General features: G+C 45.0%; 1 protein-coding gene across 2 annotated transcripts in view; it reads left to right on the forward strand.

The window, feature by feature from the left end:
* Positions 1-27,337, forward strand: part of TMEM241 (transmembrane protein 241) — a 64,912-nt gene extending 37,575 nt beyond the window's left edge. For both annotated transcript variants that reach the window (XM_066624787.1, XM_066624788.1), the window contains 2 exons: positions 20,043-20,107; positions 24,325-27,337. In XM_066624787.1, coding sequence (XP_066480884.1) covers positions 20,043-20,107; positions 24,325-24,385 — 126 coding nt within the window. In that variant the 3' untranslated portion in view covers positions 24,386-27,337. The remainder of the gene's footprint in view (positions 1-20,042; positions 20,108-24,324) is intronic.
* Positions 27,338-27,567: the final 230 nt, after the last annotated feature.

The following is a 27,567-nucleotide window of genomic DNA, read 5'->3' on the forward strand; positions in this document are numbered from 1 at the left end:
CCCCAAGGATCTGTCCTGGGACCGGTGCTTTTCAACCTCTTCATAAATGACCTGGAGACAGGGTTGAGCAGTGAAGTGGCTAAGTTTGCAGACGACACAAAACTTTTCCGAGTGGTGAAGACCAGAAGTGATTGTGAGGAGCTCCAGAAGGATCTCTCCAGACTGGCAGAATGGGCAGCAAAATGGCAGATGCGCTTCAATGTCAGTAAGTGTAAAGTCATGCACACTGGGGCAAAAAATCAAAACTTTAGATATAGGCTGATGGGTTCTGAGCTGTCTGTGACAGATCAGGAGAGAGATCTTGGGGTGGTGGTGGACAGGTCGATGAAAGTGTCGACCCAATGTGCGGCGGCAGTGAAGAAGGCCAATTCTATGCTTGGGATCATTAGGAAGGGTATTGAGAACAAAACAGCTAATATTATATTGCCGTTGTACAAATCTATGGTAAGGCCACACCTGGAGTATTGTGTCCAGTTCTGGTCGCCGCATCTCAAAAAAGACATAGTGGAAATGGAAAAGGTGCAAAAGAGAGCGACTAAGCTGATTACGGGGCTGGGGCACCTTCCTTATGAGGAAAGGCTACGGCGTTTGGGCCTCTTCAGCCTAGAAAAGAGACGCTTGAGGGGGGACATGATTGAGACATACAAAATTATGCAGGGGATGGACAGAGTGGATAGGGAGATGCTCTTTACACTCTCACATAATACCAGAACCAGGGGACATCCACTAAAATTGAGTGTTGGGCGGGTTAGGACAGACAAAAGAAAATATTTCTTTACTCAGCGCGTGGTCAGTCTGTGGAACTCCTTGCCACAGGATGTGGTGCTGGCGTCTAGCCTAGACGCCTTTAAAAGGGGATTCGACGAGTTTCTGGAGGAAAAATCCATTATGGGGTACAAGCCATGATGTGTATGCGCAACCTCCTGATTTTAGGAATGGGTTAAGTCAGAATGCCAGATGTAGGGGAGAGCACCAGGATGAGGTCTCTTGTTATCTGGTGTGCTCCCTGGGGTATTTGGTGGGCCGCTGTGAGATACAGGAAGCTGGACTAGATGGGCCTATGGCCTGATCCAGTGGGGCTGTTCTTATGTTATGTTCTTATGACTCAGACACCACTAACTTTTCAAGGGAATACAAAATCTGGTTTCAAAAGCATGTGTTGGGTAAGTGCAATACTAAAATTGAGCCAGCATAGAAGGCTATAAAAAAATTATGGTAAGAAAAGATTCCCTTGTGAAGAGTGATACAGAGGCAGACATGCACAGAATGAAATTTCCTTTTAAGCTTTGATGAGTCTGGAGCACATGAACAGGACTTGATATTGGATGCGGACTGCAAAATCTGGTAGTGATATGACAAGAACAAAAAATGTAAACACTGGCTGATGTGCACATCCCTTAACAGCATGATTTTGGCACCGAGCATCTGTTCATATTAAACATGCCACAATAAATGAATTCCAAAGAGAATACTATTTGGCAGGCCTTTTGTCATCTGTATTGATTATCTTTTCAGTCAGTGTGACATCCTAGAAGTCACATTCATGCTTTCTGTTCTTTATTTTTTAAAGAAAGAAGAAGATTGGGAAGCATGGAAGACTTTTTTGTGAATAGCTTATTTTATGTGACTTATTATTTACAAAGTGCATTACGCAACTCTTCTATCTACTTTCTGATGATGACAAGAAACCAGACCTTGGTCCTCTCTAGCTCTAATGAATGGCTAGAGATTGGTCTGAATAATTCCAAGATGCTTTACTGCTGCAGCTACACAAAGTGGTTTTAGGCCCCACCTTCTGTCAAAATCCTGCATGACCAGCTGACCCACTTTGATGGTTTTATGTCCCTCATGTAACTGGATGCCCACCCACCCACCCACATAACCTACAGGAACAAAAATGTTCCCCTGTTGAACCATGTGAGTGGAAATGATACTTGTAGATCATCACTTCTACCCCTCCCAACATAGGTCTGGAGATTTAGGATTTCTTAGCCCTCATGAAAACCGTATTGGGTCAAACTTCCTTGCTTTGGTTTCTTATGCTACAAAATATGTGCCATTAAAAATCTTATGGCCCAATCCAACAGGGCACCTATGGCGTTGGAACTACTAGTCTGCTGCTGTACAGCGTGCCACTGTTGTGTGCTGAGGCCATGTGCACACAGCAGCAGAAGCAGGCAAGGTGGTGGAGAGAGCCGTTTATTTGCATTTTGGGGTGGAGTGGGGAGGGCAGGAGATGGTGGATTTTGGAGGCAGCAGTATGCACCAGATCCTATCCCTCATTCCAAGCCTGGACCCACCCCCAGAAGCCTCTGAAAACTTATACCAGCTGGCATAGATCTGACCCATTGATGTAAAAATCATTTTTACTTTTTCATGTCATCTGGTGGTCTTCTCCACCATACCATGCAGCATCTCCTGGTGACGCTGCATGTTGTGGATTCACAAGGGATAGGGTTGGACCCCACTTGTGTTAAATTAGTTTATGGTATTCTAATTCATTGTCTTTAATTCAATATATATGCATCAATGATAATTTCTCCTAGTGGACTTAATCAGAAAATTAACAATGCATCTTGTGTGCTATTTCAGTATCTGAAGATGATGGGGAAAAAAAGATTGATGCAGGTGACTTAATGCAGCTTTAAGTGTAGGCTTTCTGATAGTTTCCATAGAGACAGCTTGATAATAGTTTTGTAGCATCCAGCACTAATTATGATACAGGAACTGCTGTGAAGTCTTCATAACAGTCTCCATAACAACACCTTGATGTATAATGTAATCATTAAACTTACAAAAGAAGTGGCATTATGTGCCCTTGGATACTTAAAAATACAATATCAATAGAAGTTATTCTAAGAGATCTTAGTTAAAATAGTCTGAGCAAGATTAACAGTCTAGTCCACAGCTGTCTGGCACATGGGACTGATGTTGTGCCAAAATGGCCGCCGCGGTATTCAGCGTGCAAACAGGCAGCTGCCGCTGGCACCTCAGGGAACTTTTTTGTCCCTTCCCCTGGGTAAGGGAATCAGCCCCGCAATGGGGCTACTTGATTCTGCGGCAGCTCTGGAGCTGCCGCAGAATTGGAGAGCCCTGTGTCGGACCATGCAGTCCAACACAGGGCTCAGGATACGGTGGAGCTTGGTTCTACCGGTCCCTCCCACCCCACTCCCTTCCCCTGCCATGCCTCCTCCCCACCCTTTGCTCTCCTCTACCTCCCCCGCCCCATAATGTCTACTCCCCACATCCCCCCACACCCTGATTCACCTCTCCACTGCCAGGCGGTCCGGGTAACTGCCGGACAGCGGAACACGGGCCCAGCGCCAGAGGTGGCCCAGTGTGGGCTCGTGCCAGGCTAACTTCAGCTTTGGGCCCATGGTAAGGGCTTGCAAATGTGCCTTATGGCACGTTTGTGACAGTGCACACTGATGGTGAGCCAGTGCACACTGTTCAGGATTGGGCCTGAAATCTTTTGAGAATGGACAATATTTTCATGTTGTTTTGGGTGAATTGGGTGCACACTGTGCCTAAATAGATTACTTCGGAAGCCACACGGATGTTAGGACAGTAAGAGCTCAACCCGAATTTGCGCTAGAAATAGTCAGGCCAGTATCTGCACTGTATCTAGCGCAAGTTTGGAGCCAAAGGCGGCGCAGCCCAAGGCAAGGGGAAACGTTTCCCCTTACCCCGTGTCACGCTGCAGCAACCCCAGTGGGTCTACTCAGATCTGCACCACCTGATGAGGTGGCACAAATTTGAGCAGCCTGGTACTGCCCTGGCCGCCCGGGAATGGGGTCAGAATCTGGCATAACCCAGGTCCTGGCCCCACCTTCTGCTCCCCACCCTCCTGCCCACTCCCGCCTGTCACCCACCCCCTTAACCCAGAACGCCTCCCACACTCTTCCTACCCTCCCGATTTCCCCCTAGACCTGCTGTTTTCAAATTCGCAGGGAGTTTAGAACATAAGAACAGCCCCACTGGATCAGGCCATAGGCCCATCTAGTCCAGCTTCCTGTATCTCACAGAGGCCCACCAAATGCCCCAGGGAACACACCAGATAACAAGAGACCTCATCCTGGTGCCCTCCCCTACATCTGGCATTCTGACTTAACCCATTTCTAAAATCAGGAGGTTGCGCATACACATCATGGCTTGTACCCCATAATGGATTTTTCCTCCAGAAACTCGTCGAATCCCCTTTTAAAGGCGTCTAGGCTAGACGCCAGCACCACATCCTGTGGCAAGGAGTTCCACAGACCGACCACGCGCTGAGTAAAGAAATATTTTCTTTTGTCTGTCCTAACCCGCCCAACACTCAATTTTAGTGGATGTCCCCTGGTTCTGGTATTATGTGAGAGTGTAAAGAGCATCTCCCTATCCACTCTGTCCATTCCCTGCATAATTTTGTATGTCTCAATCATGTCCCCCCTCAAGCGTCTCTTTTCTAGGCTGAAGAGGCCCAAACGCCGTAGCCTTTCCTCATAAGGAAGGTGCCCCAGCCCCGTAATCATCATAGTCGCTCTCTTTTGCACCTTTTCCATTTCCACTATGTCTTTTTTGAGATGCGGCGACCAGAACTGGACACAATACTCCAGGTGTGGCCTTACCATCGATTTGTACAATGGCATTATAATACTAACCGTTTTGTTCTCAACACCCTTCCTAATGATCCCAGGCATAGAATTGGCCTTCTTCACTGCCGCTGCACATTGGGTCGACACTTTCATCGACCTGTCCACCACCACCCCAAGATCTCTCTCCTGATCTGTCACAGACAGCTCAGAACCCATCAGCCTATATCTAAAGTTTTGATTTTTTGCCCCAATGTGCATGACTTTACACTTACTGACATTGAAGCGCATCTGCCATTTTGCTGCCCATTCTGCCAGTCTGGAGAGATCCTTCTGGAGCTCCTCACAATCACTTCTGGTCTTTACCACATGGAAAAGTTTGGTGTCGTCTGCAAACTTAGCCACTTCACTGCTCAACCCTGTCTCCAGGTCATTTATGAAGAGGTTGAAAAGCACCGGTCCCAGGACAGATCCTTGGGGCACACCGCTTTTCACCTCTCTCCATTGTGAAAATTGCCCATTGACACCCACTCTCTGCTTCCTGGCCTCCAACCAGTTCTCAATCCACGAGAGGACCTGTCCTCTAACTCCCTGATTGTGGAGTTTTTTCAGTAGCCTTTGGTGAGGGACCGTGTCAAACGCCTTCTGAAAGTCCAGATATATAATGTCCATGGGTTCTCCCGCATCCACATGCCTGTTGACCTTTTCAAAGAATTCTATAAGGTTCGTGAGGCAAGATTTACCCTTATAGAAGCCATGCTGATTCTCCCTCAGCAAGGCCTATTCATCTATGTGTTTTGAGATCCTATCTTTGATGAGGCATTCCACCATCTTACCTGGTATGGATGTTAGGCTGACCGGCCTATAGTTTCCCGGGTCCCCCCTCTTTCCCTTTTTAAAAATAGGCGTGACATTTGCTATCCTCCAATCTTCTGGCACCGTGGCCGTTTTGAGGGACAAGTTTTGAGGGAGTTTGAATCCCGCAGTAAGTCTTCGCAGGGGCGGGGGGAGGCAGCAGCATGATCCCCAGGATCGCGCCGTTCAGGGGGGCTGCAGGGGCTTGGTGCACTTGCCCAAGCCCCCTGCAGCCCCCCGGGGGTGCAGGGAACTCTGCGCGACCTTCGGCAGGGCTCCCCAGGTCAGGGAAGGTGACAGCGAAACGATTGCGCCCCGCTCTGCTAAACCGGAAGCAGTGCGCGGTCGCCCCACTTCCCCTTTTGACCGGGCTGCAGGAACTGGGGTGCGCCCTCCAGTCCCTGCAGCAGCCATCCCTGTATGCGGGGAGCCGGGCGTGAGTGCCAGGGAAAGTGAGAGTGGGGCGATTGTGCTCCGCTTTGGGGGCTGCAGGGGGCTTGGGCAAGTACACCAAGCCCCTGCAGCCCCCCTGAGCGGTGTGATCCTGGGGATTGCGCTGCTGCCTCCTCCCTGCCTCCTGGCTGCCCCCGCCCCTTAAGGGGAAAGGGACCCTCAGGCTGGGGTGTCGCGACGCCCCAGTTTGAATACCACTGCCCTAGACCCCTGTGGCAGCCAAGCTTGACTGACGCAACCCACCCTCTCTCCTGGGCCCGTGGTGGTGTTGGAAGGCCAGCACTGGTCTACCTCCCAGAAGAGTGGCGCAGAAGTGCTTTATGGCACTTTTGTGACATTCCAGGGCGGGTGCAAGGGACTTGCGTCGGCCCAAGTGCATTATGGGATTGTGCCCTAAGTTGCTCTTAACATAAAATAGGCAACAACAAAACAGGATAATATAGGGGAATACAATTAGCACATGTAAATATTATTTATTATAAATATGCTTAACCAACTTCCCATTATAAAATGCCCAAGATGATTTATAACAATCTAAAAACAACAGCAAAGTGCTGCTGATCAAACATTTTTTTCGATAAATACAATAGGGCAGTAAAAGTGCTCCTTAATATACCCAGTCAAGTGTAACCACATCAATTTAAATTAGCACACCATAACTTTGTATGGTAGCTTCTTGTGAAATATCTTCCTCTCGGGTAGCTTATGCTGGTCATGTCTGTTTCCTGAAACAAGACTAGGAGTGATTTTTCAGGATCTATGGACTCTAACTTCCTCACTGAGAATTATCCTCTGCATAATAGATTCCTCCCCCCTCCCACACACTTTGGCTTTTCCATTTTTAAAAAAATTTAGGGCGCAATCCTAACCCCTTATGTTAGGTCTTTCCAGCACTGACTTAAAGGCAATGCAGCTCTGAGGTAAGGGAACAAACATTCCCTTACTTTGAGGAGGCCTCTGTGAGTGACACCCAACAGAAGGATGCAGCACACGTCCCATTGGCACCACTTTGCCAGTGCTGGAAAACACTGACGTAAGGGATTAGGATTGCGCCCTTAGTCTGTCTCATTAATAATTTACGTTGAAGAATGATTCATAAATATAATAGTGACCGAAGGAAAAGAATAATGAGTATTGGCCTGGAAATACTTTCCATTGCTAACTTGCAAGTACAGATTCCAGATGTTACAAAGACTAGGCACAAATGTATGTGCTAATTTAGAAGGGTTCAAAAATATGCAAGCCACATTAAATGTTCTCCAAAGTATAGTTTTCCTTCTTGTATGCAATGCAGTAGACTAGTATATCTTTCACAAACCATGTTTTTGCTAGTTTTTTTGTGTTCCCAAATTTTATATGAAAATGAGCGCTAGTTTTCTGTCTTTCAGTGCAATTGCATTCAAGGATGCTCATTAGGTTTTATGGTACTGCTGGTTAGTGCCAGGTTGTCTAATCAGAAAAATAGCTAATCTGGGATGATGTATCATGCATTACTAGACCTAAGTGGATGAAAAGGGATGTTTACTTTGTCCTGGTGACATCTATTCGGATTCCTGGTACAGCAGAAAATACAGATTTGGTGGACTGGGAAGAGGGGTCAGTATGGTCTTTCATGAGTTCATCCCTCTTTCCAAGTACCCTATATACTAATCTCCTAATTTTGAGTGCATGTTTTGGTGCTGGGTTTAGGTATGTGAGATTAGGTATTCTCTTGATGAACCGCTATGATCTTGTAACAGTTTCCCTACAGAGTTGGTGGAGGTGGTTTTGGGGATTGTCCCCAGACCTGTTTGTGGTGAAGGACTTCTACATTCGTGTTCGTCTGGTATAGCTCAGGATTTGATAGCTCCCTTGACAAAAATGGATCTATCTCAAATTGTATCTGGCCCCACACATTTGCTGGGCCATCTTCCCAGTGTGGTGGACCAGATCTGGACCAGAGAATCCGGAGCCGGAGTCCCTGAGGCAGTTCATGGCTGAACACAGTCACGTTCTGGCAACTCCTGCGATGCCACTGGAACCATCCGTATTAGCTTCTGCCTTTCCATTGGACCATTTCATCTTCTCTTAAAAGATGTTAAAAGAGAAGATGTTTCAGATGGCATCCACCCAAGAGTTATTAAGGAACTGAAGAATGACTGAAACATACACAATTATGCACGGGAAGGATAGAGTGGGTAGAAAGATGCTCTTTACAATCTCACACAACACAGAACCAGGGGACAGCCACTAAAATTGAGTGTTGGGACAGACAAAAGAAAATATTTCTTTACCCAGCATGTGGTTGGTCTGTGGAACTCCTTGCCACAGGATGTGGTGATGGCATCTGGCCTAGATGCCTTGTTGGACAAGTTTCTGGAGGAAAAATCCATTACGGTTGCAAGCCATGATGTGTATGTGCAACCACCTGATTTTAGAAATGGGCTATGTCAGAATACCAGATGCAAGGGAGAGCCTCAGAATGCAGGTCTCTTGTTGCCTTGTGTGCTCCCTGAGGCATTTGGTGGGCCACTGTGAGATACAGGAAGTTGGACTAAATGGGACTGTGGCCTGATCCAGTGGGACTCTTCTTATGTTCTTGTGTAAGCAGGCTTCCCCCTGTAATTCCTATTCTTGCTCAAAAGCAGCAACAGGAAGCATGAGCGAAGCTTGTTTGGCCATTGTTGGGTTGTGCTGTTCAAGAGTGCTGTGGCCAAACCAAGACTACCACCTGTGTTCCCCTTTCCTACCCTTGAACAGGGGCAGTGTTATCTGTAACTCTTACAGGGGGTGCATGGAGCCCTCACAGAGCTGTGCAGGGGCAGCGCTAGAGTGCTCAGAAGTCATTGCCAAGCTCTACAGTGCTGTGACGGAAGCTGTACAGAGTTCCAATTTGACCACGCAGCTTAGAGGGAACACTGGACACCGGGGCTTGCTTGGCCATAGCAGTTCAGAGCACCACACATAAGGTGTAGCCATTCAGCTTCTCGTGCCTCCTTTCCTGCTTCAGAACAGCAAAGGGAGCTGTGAGGTCTGCTTGTTTCACCTTGAGAAACCGAAGTGCTCATGGGCTTCCTCTCAACTTTTGGAGCTGGAGAAGGGATGGAGATTGCTGTGCAACTGTTCCCCTATTTCTGCAGTTCTGTGGTGGGGAGGAGAGGTGGGTCTGCTGCGCATCTTTCAGGTTTGCCATGGTGAGGGGACAAGCAAAAACATGGGTTCTTGGGGATAATAATACTTGTCCACCTTACAGGATTGTTGTACTAAGCACTATGGAAATGCTAAGCAGCAGTAGAATTTTTTTAGCAAGATTTTAATAAAGTGACTTACTTTTGTGCTTTTGACTCCATGAATTCGCTTCCTGAAAAGCTTTCCACCATTTTATCTTTTCATGGAAAATTAAAATGTCAAACAATCCCATTTGTTCCCTTTCATTCCTTTCTAATATAGTAAAAATAATGTCAATTCCTTTTTCGTGACATCATCTGAAAAGGAGCAGAAGCAACACTCTAAATAATGGCAGAGTCAAGACTTTGGAGGTGTTATTCTTGGGGGATTGAGTCAGCAAAGCAGTTTATTATTTGGTCTGGGAATTGTTTGGCTTTGACTGCTGTCCCACAGGAGTCATGCGTTGGGAAACGGCGCTGGAAATGGAAAATGAGCATAGATAGATATCTCCAAATGTATCAGCATATTTTTACAAGGGACACCAAAGGAAACGTGCTATTTTTGACAAATTAAAGTTAAAGCATTTTTAGCTTCTTGGTCTGTTTTTAATGCCATTGCCCTCCCTACAGATTACAACATAGCTGAAGTATGAGAACCATTTCCCATTTACAGCTGCTGGTGGTTGTGAGGGACATGTTGGTGTTTCATTGGTCTTGTACATGTTCTGTCAGATTTTCAATCACAGTTTCCTGTTGTTCACTTTGGCAAGATGCACATGCTAGAAAGATTTTCATGAGTGATGTCAGAGGAGTCCTAAACGGAGTTTACAGTGGGTACCAAAGTAGTTGCCCCCTAGTTGAGTACAGGCGTGGGGCTCCATGTTCAGTCTTCCTTATCTTCTGTTAAGGCTGGGGTTCCTGACCCCTGTGTACATCACAATGCCTTAGGGCAGTGTTTCTCAAACTGTGGGTCAGGACCCACTAGGTGGGTCATGAGCCAATTTCAGGTGAGTCCCCATTCATTTCAGTGTTTTATTTTTAATATATTAGACTTGTTGCTCCCATGGTATGTGACAGCATTGGGGAAAATATGACAGAATCTGTATTTTTAACAGGCAACTATGTATATGCTTTTAACAATGATAGTAGATGGGACTTACTCCTGGGTAAGTGTGGGTAGTATTGCAGCCTAGAATTGTTAAAAATGTTCCTGCTTGATGATGTCACTTCCAGTCATGACATTACTTCCGGCGGGTTCTGATAGATTCTCATTCTAAAAAGTGGGTCCCGGTGCTAAAAGTTTGAGAACCACTGCCTTAGGGTGTTGCAGCGCACTCACAGGGGTGCTGTGGGATGTCCACAACAGCCCCTCTTACCTTTTCTCCCATGCTCTGCCGTCTTGGATCTTGTGAGATTTCACAAGATACAAGATAGCGGTACCCAGCTCAGCTGGAAAGAAGAGTCTGCAGGGGTGCTGTGATCCCAGTAAGTTTCGGTACCACTGTGTTCATGGGTTGGAGGAAGGCGTCTAGTGCAAATACTAGGAATTGCGATTACAGGGAGAAATTTATTCTTTGTTCAGCATTTGCCTCTGCTCAGGGAATGCAGCTTTCAGACCCCTGGTCCTACAGGAAGCGGGAACTCGTAGTGAACTCACTAGAACAGACCACCCTGAAGGCCTTACTGCTTCTGAACATTGTGTGCAAGCATACTTTCCTCTGCTAGTGAAGTAAGTTTGGACTTACCACAATATGTGCCTTGTTAGCAGTGAATGTAGGATATCCTAGCTCACCATCCCTTCTCTTACGAGCGGAGGAGCACGTGGACATCTGTAATCCATCCACTAACTAGACATTCAAGAAGACAGGATGAAATCCACTCTCTACTTTATCTTCCTTACTATTCATACACTAACACTATTTATCTATTTCAGTGTTTCTCAACCAGTGGTACTTGAGGTAATGTCTAGTCGTACCCATGGGACCCCTACCACGTGGCAGTGAGACCAGTGAGGTGACATCACAAAAAGTGGTAGGAGGCTTGGCTTGGTGGGCAGAGCTACAAAGTATGCTTTTCACATGCTTGAAAAAGCCCTCCCATCCATCCTGAGCCTCCTTCTGGTGTTTGTTGCATTGCATCTGGCCCCCCAACCAGGAAGTAACTGGCAATGACATCATAACCAGGCACTTCGAATAGGTGGACCAAGTGACATAGTACAGCAGGGGATGGACGTTGAGAAACACTGATCTATTTCTATTCCTGCCAGACTATTTTTAAGCCCTTGCTTCCACAAGCGCACTTCTCAGCAGCTGTTTACCTGGGACTCCTGCCTTTGCTCAACAAGATGAGAACTGGGCCACTCGATGGGTGCAGAGAAGATTAAAAATCGCATCACTCTCTGTCCGAGAGAACAACCCATGGAAAGATGCCCTACATCCACTGCTAAGAAGAACTGTAGTGTGGTTAGTCTGACTTTTGTCTTCTTATTGCGGTGCACGCTGCAACCAAGAGGCCTTACCAGACTTTCTCCCACCACACAGTTTTCTGCCTCATTTTTCTCTTAGTTATCACTGGCAACAATAGTTGGCTTCTTGGCTGCTGTAGATGGCAGCTGCCCTCTCGTTTCTCCCCAGCCATCGTGTGGGCTGGGGATTGGAAGGAGGAGAAATATACATCTGAGTCACCAGCAGGAGTGGGGGAACCAGAGGAGGAGTGGATGTTTTTAAAGTTAGGCCAAAAGTTAATTGCTGGGAACTATGAAGATTATTTTTGAGCAAGAAATAAGGCGAACTCAAAGGTCAAGTTCAGTTTATTGTTTCATTAACAAACAACCATAATATTAAGGTAACTTTAATATGAATATTTATATATGTGGTATAGCAAGATATATAGCATATATCTTGTGTTAGATCCAGAGATTCCCTTTCTCTGACTGGGTCTTCCTTTGCTGAAAACTTCCATTGACGGGAAAGATTTTCTGATCCATGAGAAGCTGCTTCTGAGGAAATTCTGGAATTGCACACACTGTCTTGTGCCACTGCTTCCCGTGGAAATGACTTCTCCAGTGAATTCCACAGTTCAAAAAGATTGGTTTAAAAACAGCTGCATTGTGTGAAATGCATGTTTCACATAAATAGCTTCTTTAGCAGTTCAAGAAGTAAGCAGATTAAAACACAGGATAAATTCATTTTCTTTGGCAGTAAATTTAGAGCCTTGTTTCACATTGTGGGCTTGTAAGATGGTTGAGACAGAGCTATTTTTGTGTGCCTTCCAGTTGCCTGGTTAATAAGTGGGCTGTCACCTGGATGACTTACACGCTTAAAGAACGAAGAAAAATGATGTCATTGTATTTGTGATGCAGTACATTCATATACAAACAAGATGTATTTCATATTCCAAGATGGAATAGACAGCCTAATATAACAAGGAAAAATATGTAAATTGCATTTACATATCTGTATAGTTTTTTCTAATCATGTTTTTATTCAGCTTTCATTTCCATCTACATTACAAAGCCAGATGCCTGAAATGGTGACAGCATGTCAAAAATGGCAGTCTGCCCTTTTCTACACACCAAACTCTCTCTCCCTCCCACATATTTTCCTCTAGGCCACCACACATAATACAAGATTATTTAAAGAAAGTGTTTCATTACATAAGTTGTTTAAGTTCCATGACATCATCTTTTCAAAACTGAAAGCAAGTTAGCATGGGAGAAGAGTTCCTTGGGAATTGTCTGGAATGAAGCACTATGGCATTAAATTAGATAACCCGTTTAGCTTTGGTTATTCCGTTGATCCTACTGAATCAGTGCATCTTAGCAGAGGGATCCCCATGTCATCACACCTTCAGGAACCACGACATGAACCAATCTTCCTGACTCTCTTGCTAGACATGGAGTTGCACTGGACCATTTTCATTGTATGGAGATGCATTTACATAACACTTTCCTCCTCCAGGTTCTCAAGAAGCACTTCAGCAGTGGCAATAATAAAAATAATAAACAAAGTGGCATATCTGCAAAGAAACAGATGAAACGGTGGACCATCTAATTTGTTGCTGGAAAGATTGCACAGACCAACTACAAACAAAGGCATGACAAGGTAGCAACAATAATATACTGGAACAGCTGTAAAAAATACAAGCTACCTGCAGCCAGAAACTGACGGGACCACAAAATGGAAAAAGTCATTGAAAATGAAGATGCCAAAATATTATGGGATTTTCAACTACAGACAGACATCGATCGCACAATGCACCAGACGTAACTGTAGTCGAGAAGAGAGAAAAACAAGTCAAAATCATCGATATAACAATACCAGGTGTTAGCAGAAAAAAGAACTGGAAAAAACAAAATACAAAGATTTGCAAATGGAAATTGAAAAGTTGTGGCAGAAGAAGACCAAAGTGATCCCAGTGGTTATTGGCACCCTCAGTGCTATTTCAAAACACCTTGAAGAGCACCTGAACAGCTTCAGGGCCACAGAAATTACCATTAATCCGCTGCAAAAAGCAGTGTTACTGGGAACAGCTTACATTTTGCAATGGTATTTGTAACCAAAACAGGATAAAACCAGGCATCCCAGGTCCTTGGGAAGGACTCACAGCCCAATCCTGAGTTGCCCGGAGCTGCGGGATCTGGTGGCTCCCTGGCGGGCTCCCGCCGAATCTAGAATCCCGCCGGCTCCCGCGTTCGTCCCCTTCCCCCGGGTAAGGGAAGCAGCCCCACAATGGGGCTACTCACTTTAGCAGCGACTGTTTGGTCACTCGTGTAGGGTGCACAGCCCTCCACGAGTGCCTAGGATCCTGCAGAGCTCGGCTCCACGGACCCGCCTCCCCCCACCCCCTGACCATGCCTCCCCCTCCCTGGAACACCTCCCCCACGCCCTCGACCACGCCCCTATTCCCTGTTCCGCAGCCCAGCGGTCGCAGGCACTGCCGAGCCGCGGAACGCGAGTGCCCGCTGGGCAGTGGCTCAGCGCCAGCTGGAGCTGAGCCAGCTCTGGTGGGAGCCCGGCAGTAAGCCCCGCAAACGTGCCTTATGGCACATTTGCGACTGTGGTTTGCACCGCGGACCACAGGATTGGGTGCACAGTCTCTGGGTAAAACAAATCAGTCAATAACACCTACTGACTGTGCAAAAATCTAACAACAGTTGTTAGACAACTGTTGTTAGACAACAACAACATCAAGGGGAAGTACAGAAGGAAAAAGTGCAAAGCTTGGAGGAGCAAGCTTTGTCCCATGTGTTAGGTTTGTGTTAGGTCTCTAAGGACGCAATCCAAAGGGGAAGTTGGGCCAGTGCATGGACACACTCCTGCCTCCCCATGCCGCCAAGGGCCCTAGAGGATGGGTGAGTTACAGCAACTGAGTTTGGCTAGTGCAGGTGTCGGGGGGGGGAACATGGGGAGGGCAGGGAAGAGGCAGGAGGGAGGCATTCTAGAGAGGGGGAGAGAGGGTGGGTGGCAGCCGTTCCTGGGGGTGGGCAGGGAGTGGGAGGCGGGGCCAGGACATGGTGGTTATGCTGGATCCTGACCCTGGCTGCTTCATTTATTCGGATCTGCACCATCTCTGGAGGTGGCTCAGATCCAAGTAGACCCATTGGGGCCGCTGAGGCACGACACAGGGTAAGGGGAAGAGATTCCCCTTTCCTCGAGCTGCACTGCTTTTGGCCCCAAACTTGCGCTGGATACAACACAGGCACTCTAGCCTGCCTGTTTCCAGTGCAAGTTAGGATTGGTCTGCCCAAGAGAAATGACAATACATTAACTTCCTAGCCATATTTTCTCTGTAGTAATTGCTGTTTATTAGTTAACTTTCAAGTAAGCATGTTTAGGATTGCAGCTTTGCTTAAATGTCCAGTTTATTATTCAGCAGTTGGTTCAGCTGTAAAGGGCAAGGCAAGCTACATGTCTGGACCTCCTCTCCCACCCCACTTTGCTTTTGGTGTTACCCTGTGATGCATTTAGGTATTTGCGTACCTCCTGTTAAGTTGGTCCTCAACCCATTTCTTTGCAAAGCTGGTCCTGAATGAGCCTCCTTGCCCCCTCTCCCTGCATCCACCTTCTGGGACCGGGAGGTCTTGCAGGAGGCGGGAGGGGGGAATTCTTGGAGGCATCTTCCATGAGCATTAGATGCATATTCTGTCAGCATCCCAGAATATGAGGAATATTTGTTCCTATCTATTATTTGCCAGCCATTCAGCACCCTGAAAAACAAATAGACATATGTTCATGGATGATATGTGGGGAAGGCTTGGCATCTGGTTCACTGCAGCTCCAGGAACCCTGAGAAATGTAGATGGAATGATAGGCTGTACCTGCTGCCTCTGAAACCATAGCAGCCAGATAAGGAAATTGGAGGGCTTGGGGAGGGGAAGCAGGGGGGAGAATTCAGGCTCTCTTGCATTCCTGTGACATCATTAGGAGTGTGGCAGAAAGTGCTTGTGATTGAGCCTGGAAATAAGTGAGCTCCTTTTTTGATTTAGGAAAATATCTTGGTTGGCCAGACCATAACAAATGGAGCCTTCCTATTACTACATTAATTGTTATGTCACTGCTTTGTGTATATATGATGCTTTATAGTCGTACAACACAATCCCGTATACAGGATTACTCAGAAGTCAGTCCTAATGATTTCAATGGGCTTTCCTCTGAAGAGAGTGTGTATGTAGAGTGAGACTACAGCCTTATGATCCAGTCCCACAGAGGGCCTATGGCAGTGGATTGTCCAACCCCGTGCTGTAAATCCTTCAATGGTAGCACAGCTGTCGTACTGCCGCTGAGTGTGTGGGAGCTGCTGGCAGAAATGGCTGGAGGCTCCATTGTGCCTGCCACACACGGACCCAGCCTGCATCAAAGCAGGTAAAGTGGTGGCAGGAATGGGTTGTGGGTTGTTCAGAGGAGGCTCTGTTTGGACACTGGAGGGGGGCAGCAGGGTGTGTCAGGATGCGATCTGTATTTTTTTCAGCCTAACATGGCCCTGCCTCGCCTCAGACCTATCCCAGCAAAATAGCTGGCGTAAGTCTGAGGAGACTCATTTGTGGGCAACTAGCCTATGGAGAGGTAAGAAAGGAAAAATGTTGCTTCTCTCTCCCAGGCCAGATGGTTCCCCCCCCCCACCAGTGCATCCAAAGCACACTCTTTCAGCGAACGAAGGCATGGATAGGATTGTGCTCTTAATCCTGTTTCTCTTTGCAACAACCGTGTATGCTTGAGGAACTGAGATTAAGAGAGGGCGACTTGCCAATCAAACATCCTGCAGAGAATTCATGCTACAGCAGGCTTCCCAAGTCCGTCAGACTCTTTTTTTCTATCCTTCCACATTGCCACAAAAATCTTAGGTTATCTCTTTTATCAAGGGCCCCAAAGGATATTAAATGCATCTATTGTATTAATTAAAAACAAAACCATGCTTAGAGGAGAAACAATCCAACCATTTTTGTTTAAATTTAGAAAGTGGAAAAAAAAGGTTTAGCCATCATGGAACAATGCGTTTTTGGCTTATCTTTAAGCAAATTGCACAGCTGAACGCTCAGGTTTTATTTCCATTTTATGCATTTTTAAAAATAAACACACAAACTGGCGTGCAGGATTTATTTTTGCTTTGATCTTTTTCAATATGCATGTGGTCTCAGTTATATTTTATGCCTATTTGAAAGTGCAGACTACTCCTTATGTAAGTTCTGGCTTACATAACAATGTTGAGTGGCATTTATTCAAACTAATTCACCTTACAGCTGCATTCCTGGGCTGTTTGATTATTTATTGCCAAGATGCAGGATGTACAATGACCTAATCACTCTGTCCCGGCTACTTCGGGTGATTGAAAACTTGATCTGGTGATCAGGCTATTTTTAAGAATTGTGAGCATCCCCATTTTTTTTAATGAAAAAAATTTGATGGAAAAATAAGATCTCTGCACAACAAGTGTTCATGTGCAAGACCCATTTAACTGAATGAGATTTATGCAAGAAAACAATATGTACCCTTATTGCAAAAAAAGTATGCTACTTGGGGTGAGACTTGAAGTGACAAAGGAATGACTCATGGATTCTGCTGCCACTTTCCTATAAATTAGGGGAGTGGCGTTAGCAGGTGAGAGGAGGATGCTGACAGTGGTGTCACCAGAGGAGGACACAGTGCTAAGTTTTGCAGGGTGCCTCATTGCGCCACGTAAGCCTTCGGAGTTGTTCCAGGCAGCGAGAACAACACGGAAGAGATGCATCCTCATTGCTCTCACCACCCTGATGGTGAGCGGCAGGGGCAACTTACATGGGGCATTGAGGTGCCTGCAAAACTTAGTGCTGTGCTCCCCTCTGGGAACACCACTGGGTGCTGATTCATTCTCATGTGCTGTTTTCCTTCCACACCTCTTCTCAGTTATATTTTCTTTCAATTATGTTTCCTTCTAGTGTTTAAGCCCTACCAGAAAAACTACTGGAAATAAATGGCTAGAGGTGCAAGATGGGAGAGGTGTAGATGGTGGAAGGCTTCAGTACTTCCACCTGCCTGCCTCTGCCGTGCTTTGTGTCCTCCTCTCTCTTTGGTACAATACCTCTTATGAACTCATAAATAGGTCTGCCATAACATCTATTTTGGCCATCTGCAATCATTTTACAATCAGTAACCTAGCCTGGTTGCTACCTCCAAGGCAGGAAAGAATGGCCAGGCATGTTAGATTGTGCACAGTAATTGTCGCAAGTGGCGCAGACCTTGATACTGTCTTTACAAGAACAATTCAAGGATGTCTTGACTGACTTCTTCAGTTTGTATCGCAGTATAGATTTCTTTCTAACAGGGCTAGCAACCATTTAAACCCTCCAAACAGTCCTTTCTTCAGCAGATTCATCCATTAAGCTTAAAAGCATACTGTAAAAGCTCAGTGAAGACACCTTTTTGAAAATAATAGCATCCCAATCCTTACTTAAGGTTGCCTGGTGGGTGTAGTGATGCCAGCACGGGCTCCACTGCATCCTGTAGGCTGCCAGAGACCATGCAGAGCCAGAGAGGTAAGTAAACATTTCAATTACTTACCTTACTCTGCTCCCGCATGGTTTTCTATGAGTCTAATTGGATGTGCACCAGCTCTTTAATTAGCTCAAGTCTGATTAGGTGCAAGAGGGTGTGTCTGGGCCAAAACAGAACAAAGGATATTGGCAGAGCCATTGCCGCTGCTGTCTGTCTTCTGCCTGCCCCCCAGAGCCCCGATCCCCACCTAATTTCACCCACCCCCTTTCCTGTTCCCAGCTTACCCATCAATGGTGGAGGTAGCTGGTCACTGGTCTACTGACAAGACTGTAGCACTGCTGCCTTTTGTGGCAGTGGTTCAAATATGGCTGCAACAGCGTGCTGTGTGCTCCACTATATGGCTATTTTGGACAGCAAGACTGCTGTTGTAAATGCCTGCTTAGGATCAGGCTGTAAGGGAGACTTTTTTCTTCTTCAGATAATTTAACAAACAAAAGCTACTACATGTTGGAATAAAATACCATTTTTAATTTTTTTAAGTGAAAGTTTGAGATTCTGAATATAGACATTGTTTATTTTGTGTTGCAGTAACACATCAGAACAAAATGGTTTTCCAAGAAACCTTGTTTAATACCCATCACTATCGTGGAAGTTTCTCATTTAAAATATGTACTATATAAATTATGTGAATTGAGTACTGTCAGTTTTACAGTGCTATGCATGTCTACTCAGAAGTAAGTCTCATTGCACTCCCAGAAAAGTGTACATAAGGTTGCAGCTGATTAGCCCAATCCTAACCTGTGCTGGAACAGGCAAGCCAAATGGCCTGCACTGTATTCAGCGCAGGTTAGGAAGTGGCTGTGATGCAACTCAGAGTAAGGGGATATTTATTGCCTTATCCCATGTTGTGCGCCAGCCACCCCTATGGGGCTACTCTGATCTGTGCCAGTGAATTCGCTGATGCAAATCCAAGCAGTCCAGTGTAATACTGGGTTGGCTGAGAGGGGATTTAGGATCTGGCTTAAGTTGTTGAGGCTGGTCCCACGCCCTCCCAGGTCTGGTCTGCCCACTGGCCTGCCCTCCCCCCCTGCTCAAAATCATCACTGTTCCACCCTCCTGCCACCTTCTCCAACTCCCCCCTCCTTGGCATGCAGGCTGCCTTCAGCCAGCACAAATGTACCGTCTGCTGGTCTGAATCTGGTGCAGGGAGGCTGGCACAGTGGTCCTCATGCCACCGTACCCAGCTCACAAGGAGATGCAAACCTACCTTCCAGCAAGTTTGTTACACACCTGGGCTGGCACAAAGGACTTGTGTTGGCTGAAGAGCACTCCTAGATTGCACCCTTAGTTGCACAAGGTTCTTGTGGAACAAGGGAAACCACAGTGGTGTCATTGTAACAGGCAAAGAATCTACCCACCTTAAAGAGAACTAGAGCAAAGTTTGACACAGGGATGAGTAAAGAAGAATGTTTGTATCCTGCATGGTACATACTCAAGACGAGTTTTTGCATGATCTTAAATTGATTCAGTTAAATCAGCCTAAACTTGTAACTCTAAGGGCGCAATCCTAACCCCTTATGTCAGTGCTTTCCAGCACTGACATAAGGGCAATGAAGCTCCGAGGTAAGGAAACAAATATTCCCTTACTTTGAGGAGGCCTCTGTGAGTGACACCCAACTGCAGGATGCAGCACATGTCCCGTTGGCATCACTATGCCAGTGCTGGAAAGCATTGACATAAGAGGTTAGGATTGTGCCCTAAGGGCGCTATCCTAACCAACTTTCCAGCACTGACCTGGAGGTAAGGTAACAAACATGCCCTTACCTTGAGGAAACCCCTTGACTGCCGCTCCACTGCAGGATGCAGTGCATGCCACATTAGCACAGCTAGGTCAGTGCTGGAAAGTTGGTTAGGATTGCGTCCTAAATTTCAGTTGTCCTTATCTTTATTTACTGCCCCTTCCCAACAACTATTATGATGTTTAGAATCTCATGAACTTATAAGAAGTCGATGTGAACAAACCACCAACTTTTTTGTTACTTTTCTAGGTTATCACAGCTGGTCTATCTCTGTTCTTCTTCAAGATTACAGTGAATGTACCAATAGCCTGTTGGTATGTATTTTTCAAAAAAGATTTTGGTTATTTTGAATTTCCTGTTAGATTTCCCCATTAGATTCCTTCATTTCCTCAGGTATTAAAACCAACAGCACATCAATTAACTAAGACAATTAATCTTCCTGCAGTGGCCATATGTATACCAAGGAAAGCAAGTGCTGCATTTAACTGATAAAATACAGCACGATAGTGCAAATCTAGCAATGCAGCAGAAGTGCAACCTTGAAGGAACACAGATGTGTGAGCAAAATAACATTTTTATTAATTGAAATTAGATGTTATAAATGTTTCTGTTGCTTTTTAACCAATTGTAAGTAAAAAGATAAATAATGAGAGCCCAAGTTAATAACTAGATACATTGGACCTACCTGTTTCTTCCCTGTTACCACATTGGCAGCCCAATCCTAAAGCCTAGAAGTAGTGTTCCAACAGCATAAGGCACTTTAAAGCAGTTGAAAATGTGACATTCTGTCAGGAGCAGTAGCTCCATTGCCTCAAGCGGTGAGTGATGACAAACGGTCCCTAGTGCTGGTAAATGAGCCTGGGGGTGGGAAGGCGGAGGAACAGGGAGGAGATGGGGGCAGAACAAGATCTGAAAGAGGGCAATAGCAGCATCAACAGTGCTGCCAAAATCCTACACGTGTTGGTAGACATTTGTTTGGCCTCTGTGGGGTAGCCGAACTAGATGATCCAGCACGGCTCTTCTGAAGTTCAAGCAGAACATTAAAAACTGGAGCTGAACTTTGTAGAAGGTCCTTAATAGTTGCATGAGAAAATGGGCCATGAGATTAAGAAAAATATTTGATGTCTGTCAACTGCTAGTTGTAAACTTTTACTGAAAGCTATTATTTCTGCCTCCCAGTTTGATGTATGTTCACTCAAAACTAAACTGCTCTCAGTTCATTAGGGCTTAATCCCTAGTAAGAATGCATAGAGCTGGGTCTAACCCACCCCTCTGCAGAGGCGTAACTAGGGTGGGGCCTGAAGGGCACCTGCCCCGGGCTCTATGCCAAGGGGGGCACAAGACTGTCCTCAGTCTCAACCCTAGTTACAGAGGAGGCACTAGGGGAGCCTCCACAGGAGAAGGAATGGAGGCACACCGTTGCCAGCGCCCTTTTCTCCACAGAGAACTTGGAAGTGACATCACAATGTCATGTGATGTCATGATGTCACTGCCCTGGGCACTGGGGCAGTGAGTTATGGCTCTGCCTCTCTGTCAAGGTAGATGGTGTCCATATTTTTGAGTGCTTGTCTCCTTAGTCTCCTGTGTGTATAATAAATAACAGTATAAAACATTATATTCCACAATAGTTATATAAGAACTTGACCTTTTTCAGGAACAATGGAACTTGCCTGGTTTACAAAACCATTCAGTGGTGCTAAGAGTTTTAAGTGTGTGTAATGCTATTAAAATCTAGACAGCTTTGTCAGCTTTCCATGTCAAAATACCCTCTTACTGATCAGCTATACAGAAGTTTTGTTTTATTTGGTAAAGTTCAGTAAGAGGCTTTGCTGTTTCATAAACCAAGCGCAGAGGCTCTAAATGAAAGGGTCGTAACATTGAATTGTTGTGAAGGAAATGGAGAAGAGCCAGTATTTCACTGATTTGGCTTAAATGTGACACTAGAACAGATCTGGAGACCATGGCCTGCCCTGGCTCAAAGATGAATGGAGGGCTGACATCTTGAGAAACAAAAGGCTATTTCATGGAACACGTCTACCTTGGGAATCTTTTGTCCGGGCTGTGTTGTTCACAAGATTAGAAGCCAAATTGCAAATGTTGCTGGTAGAATGGTGATGGGGGAAGCCAGGAGCTGGGGAATTGCCTTTGATGGATATACTGCACTGACCATTGTGTATCACACCAGTCAGGCAGACTGTTATATAAATGGGTCATAGGAAATCAAAGTGAGCCACCCAATCCAAGAATGTTTATCCATTCTGAAGGCTCTTTCCCAAGCCTTTGTTTACTGTGTTCCCTAAAGAATAAGGGTTTCTATCCTTGGCATCATTCTATGTTTACTAAAATATGAAGGAAGACACCAAGTCGCTCCCATTTAAACAGCTTGTTGGGGGACCCTGGAGCTGTCACTGTCTCTCAACCCAATGTGCATCCAACCTTCCCTGTAAACTGTGTAGCAGCATGGCTATGCAGCTGGAATTCAAGTCCCATGCACCTTCTGTCTCAGCACTCCAGAGCTCATCGATAATGATGATGATGTCATTGCCAAGTGCTCCAGATCAGCCCCCACATAGCCACCATATGGCTCCTCACACTCTTCTACCCCTCCAAAAAAAAATTAGAAGGAATGTTGCTTCCATCCTTGCTCTGTTGTGAGGATAAGAAAAAGGGAGGAAACACTGAGTGCTGCCCTAAGTTTGGTAGAAAGAGGTTGGGATAGAATGGAATAAATAATACCAATTTCAGTTAATTGCACATTGCATAACATTCACAACTTCCTGTTTTGCTTTCTGGAGTCATCATTGGTTCTGATGCCTGAGATATTCACGCGACAGATTTGTACATGTGGGAATGTTGCATTTTGTGACTACAAAAGCATTGTGGCTTGTAACCAAACAATTGCACATGGCACCAGGGCTTTCCTATCTGATTCCTGCTGCAGCCCCTCATACGCCTCTGTTTTTGTGGGTTGGGGAAAACTCGCAAACTGTATGTGATGCAAAACAGAGAAAAGGATAAGGCTGAGCCAGAGTGAGGTTAATCAGTGAACCCTCTTTCCCCATGGGAGAACTAATGGGGGGTGGGAAGCCTTCTACTTGCTCATGGAGCCCTTTGGATCCAAGCCATTATGTAAATGTGTCTCTTAAACATAAAATTAAATTGTACTGGCAGGCCACATTTTAATGATGAATGTGTTTTAATTATTAATGTGTGTTAATATTTAATTAACTGTTAATCAGGTGTTATGATATAGCAAAAAACATCTGTGTGATGGGAAAAGCCCAGGCGTGCCAAACTCCTTTCACACAGCGAACTGAATAGCATTCATGGCATGTGCTGAGGGCCAGAAGTGATATCGGATGATGATGGCCAGAAATAAGCACTTTGACAGAAGAGAAAATACGCACATCATCATATTTTCAAGAAATGGGAGAGTGCAATTATCACAAGTGCCACCCTTTCAACTGTGCCACTTCTACCAAGGCATCACTTCACAGCCCAGCAGCTGTGAGGTGGTCTGTGAAGTGACGCTTAAGTTTAGCAGAAGCAGCATGACTGGAAAGAGCCCAATGATCATGTGGGCCAGATAAAGAGCTTTCATGGACCAGATCCAGACCACCAGCCTTATCATTGACATCCTTGTTCTAGCCCATGATCTCTCCAGGAATAACAAAGGACCCATTAATTAGGCTGAGACCAACAAACACAGGTGTAGGCGAGAGTTGCATGAAGTTCTCCATGGTGAGCTCATATAGCCACCTGCAGAGTGCACTCCAAATAGTGATAGTCTATAGTAATTTGTTCTTCTGGCATTCATACAGCCACTTGGGACATGTAGTATGGAAGTGGATGGGTGAAACAAAATGCCATCTTATGGCATTTGTCACTTTAATTTGTCATTAAAAATGCCTGTGTTGGGAATAAAATAACTCATGGGTGAGATGTTTGAAAATGGTGCTATTTATTTTACTCAGAAGTAAGCCCATTGTGTTCAGTAAAACTTTGGCTGTAATCCTATCTGACTAGAAATAAACACCTCTACTCATTGGTGCTCATTCTGGACCTAGAGTCTTGTACATGACTAGTTGGAGAACTAAGGATCAAGTGGATTTTGAGGAGTGTGGGGTGGTGGTGGGGCAACTTACTGGTATGGAATACATTGATTTCTCCCTCTGGTAGAAGAGAAGGTGCAAGCAAATGGAAGGGAGGCGTATTCATTATAGCAACTGGTGGATCTCAAATGTGTTCTTGCTGGGTGTTTGCAATTTGTAAACAAGAAGAGAGCACCTCACAGCCTTTGTGGTCAGCTTGTATTTGTATGTGTTTGATAGCAGCAGCCAGTGCTGCTCTGAGCCACAGCACTAGAGTAGCCATGTGGCAGGAAGCATGATGCTCTCAGTCAATGCCAAGGCTGTTTTCTCATTCTTGAACTGAAGCAGTCATTCAGCATGCAAACCGCAGACTTTTTAGCAGTGCTGTCCAGATTGTTGCCTTCTTGTGATTGTAATCTTCTGCTCTGCTTTCTTAACAGTCTTTTACTTGGTGGCTTTGCAGAAGTCTTGCTTCTTTACGCCGAGAGGGCTGGCGCATGAACAGGAAGGAAACAAGGAAGAAGGAGTACAACCCAACAGGAATAGGTTGTCAGTGACTGAGAAATTTAGGAAGTCAAAAATTGCAGTAGCAATTATGAAGTTGTGCAGGCAAACGACCCATTGCTTAATCCCACACCCATTTTTCTTCTGAACCAACATGTGCTATTGATAGCAGTGTAGAATGACGGGACTTGACTAACCCTTAGCCAACCCCCGTATAGAGCAGGATCAGTAGTAAATGTGGATCTTTGCTATGAAGAAATTATTGCTGCATTCTCTGCTATCGGGGAATGTGCTTGCCCTACCTCAGGTCCAGTACTTAACCACTTTCTTCAGTTTGTGATGGCTATTCCTTTATTGCAGGGCAGAGAATATGTGACCCTGTTCTCCAGTGCTGAGTAGAACAGTCAAGCTCTCATGCTTGTGACAAACTGCAGGTATTGTAGGGGATGGGAGGATTTAGTGGTATTTTGTCGAGTGTGGTTCACACAGTACCTGAGTGGCATGGTTGCTGCTTTCCTGGGCTCCATCTTACACCATCACAGAAGAAGAAATAATATAATGTGGGCAATGGGACAGCACCCTACCAGTAACACACACCTCTTTTTTTAAATTTTTAAATCTTTTTCAAAAACAAATATAAACAAACACACAACACACACAAAAACAAAAAATATAACACCCAAAAGAGGGTGCAGGAAATCATATATCATCATATATCGCTAAAACTAATAAATCATTACATATCTTAATCAATTTCCTCTTCTAAATTTACCTCTTAATATCATTTTTCATTCATCTATCATATCAAATTATATGTATAATACAATCATCTAAATGCCCTATCATATATTTCTAAAACTTCATTTTCAACCAAACATAAAAAGGTTTCCATTGCTCAATTTGTGTCGGTTTTTGTTGGTGATCCAAAATTTCTGAAAGTCTGTCCATTTCCACCACATTCATTATTTTCTCTTGCTCTTCTTCCTCACTCTCCATGGAACATATCTCAAAATTTTAACTTTATTGTCACCCGCTATCCATTCCTTTTCCTGTGAGGCCTTCAGTAATTTATCTCTGTAAAAGGTTCTGATGAATTTCACATAAGTTTCTCTTGGTAATTCGTGTTTTCTCAGATAAAAAGTGCTCACTCTTCTCACTGGATCCAGTTCTTTAAATATTTCCTCCATTGATGTATCAATCCCTTCTAATATTAATCTGGCCATCCGTTGTGACGTACCTTCTCCTTTCTCTTCTGGTTTATTTTGTATCCTCACCCTTCCGACTTTTGCTGTTTTAGCCGCCATCTTTGTTAATGTTCTTTAAGACCACTAGATGTCCTCAGTGTATTATCTTCCTTGCTCCACTTATAAACACAAATCCAGTTCTTGCAATGTTTTTAAATCCACTAGATGTCACTGGTACACTGTTCTTGTTTTATTATTGTTTCTTATCTACTGTGTTTATACTTGTAGCCTTGGCAACTGCATTCCTCAATCCGCAAGAATGTCAAAACATCCAGCCGCACTCCCAAACGATAGTAGCAAACCAAGGCAATAAATGCTCCAATGCACAAACTTTATCCAAGGACAGTTAATTTATAATCCACTGAAATTCAAAGTTGTAAAGTTATAATTATATTTTCAGATAACCATAACAAACTTGGTAAATCTCTTCTACGATTTCTCCTCACACCGATAAACTGCTGGGGGGAATCTCCCCCCTCCTCTTCTTCTCACGGCAAGAAAGAACCAATTCAGGCAATCCAATCACTCAGTTTACGCCAGGCATACACAAACGGAGTAACACTTACTTAAGTCTTTCAACGTCTTTCCCTGCAGGGGCCTTCAGCTTGATTCAAAATGAATTCTTCACCATTGCTGCCTTAGACTGCGAAATCTCCTGGGAAAGCCCCCTGGCCAGGCTTTATCTCATCAGGGATCAGCCATCACATGGAGGAGTTTGTCTCTCCTGACAAACAATCCTCGGATCTCCTTGGATCCGCAGTTTTTGGGGAAAAACAGAGTGCCTTTCAAGAGCCCGAGAAAGGCACGTCTGCTCAGTGCTGGCTGGCCCCTCCCCCCCAGTAGCACACCCTGCAATATGGGATGGAACTAAAGGGAAGCTCCCTTTGGGTAACCCGACTTCCAAACAGACAACTGAGGTGGTGAACAGAGGAGAAAAGTGTTGGCTCCTTATGTTTTAATCTGAGCAACGAGAAGCAGAGTAGCTAAGAAGAATAACTTTTGTGCCTATGTATTTGTACATGATTATACACAATTCTGATGATCTTTTATATGAATTTCATATGACTTTGCCTTGTATTGAGATAGACCATTGGTTCACCTAACCCAGTACTATGTAGTCTGACTGGGAGTAACTCTTCAGGGTCTGAGGCGGGGCCGGGGTCTTAAGAGTGAGTACATTTAGGCCTGGCACTGATACGCCTCTGTATGAAAGCACAAAAACAATAATTCTGATATACACTGCAAAGGGGTAACAATTCTACTGTAAGCTTCTGTAACTTACAAGTTGTCCCCCAGAATGTGGAATTCTATCCATTGCTAGAGAAGCTTTGTTTTTTGTTGAGCACTTTTTAACTTTTTTAAGGTCTAGGGTCTCAATGACATGAAACACTGTGAGAACACAGGTGCTATCTTCAGTAAATCAGACAGCAACTAGCATAGATTTTCTTTACTCTCCACTAAGAGTACATTCAGTTTTTTTGTTTTGGCACAAATCATAAGAGGTCTGAACTGATTCTGAGCTGAGTAGTTCAGAACTGGGATACTTCTCCCTACTATGAATGTCTGAGAACCAGAAACCACCATTTGATGTGTGTCAAGATCAACTATGACAGCATGGAGAGGGAAATCTATTGGGATGATAACAGATCTGTACAATGAAGCTGTACTGACTGTGACATCAACAATTAAATCTTAGTTACATTTATTCATGTGTCTGATTTTTCTTTTCCTTGTGTTCAGTTGTTACTGCAGGAAACATAAGCATTGCTAATTCTTGAGTAGCAAGAAATGAAAGAAATTCTGCCAAGAGCGAAGTCTTCAAAAGAGTCATCTCAGTGCAGTCATCATTGTCCTCTGCACTGCATCGGCCAAAGACTGAAAGTAGTCAGGGAAGGGGTTACAACTATGTAATTATTTATTTTATCTTATCCAGTG

Source organism: Tiliqua scincoides, chromosome 4, assembly GCF_035046505.1.
Source record: "Tiliqua scincoides isolate rTilSci1 chromosome 4, rTilSci1.hap2, whole genome shotgun sequence".
NCBI classification, from domain to species: domain Eukaryota; kingdom Metazoa; phylum Chordata; class Lepidosauria; order Squamata; family Scincidae; genus Tiliqua; species Tiliqua scincoides.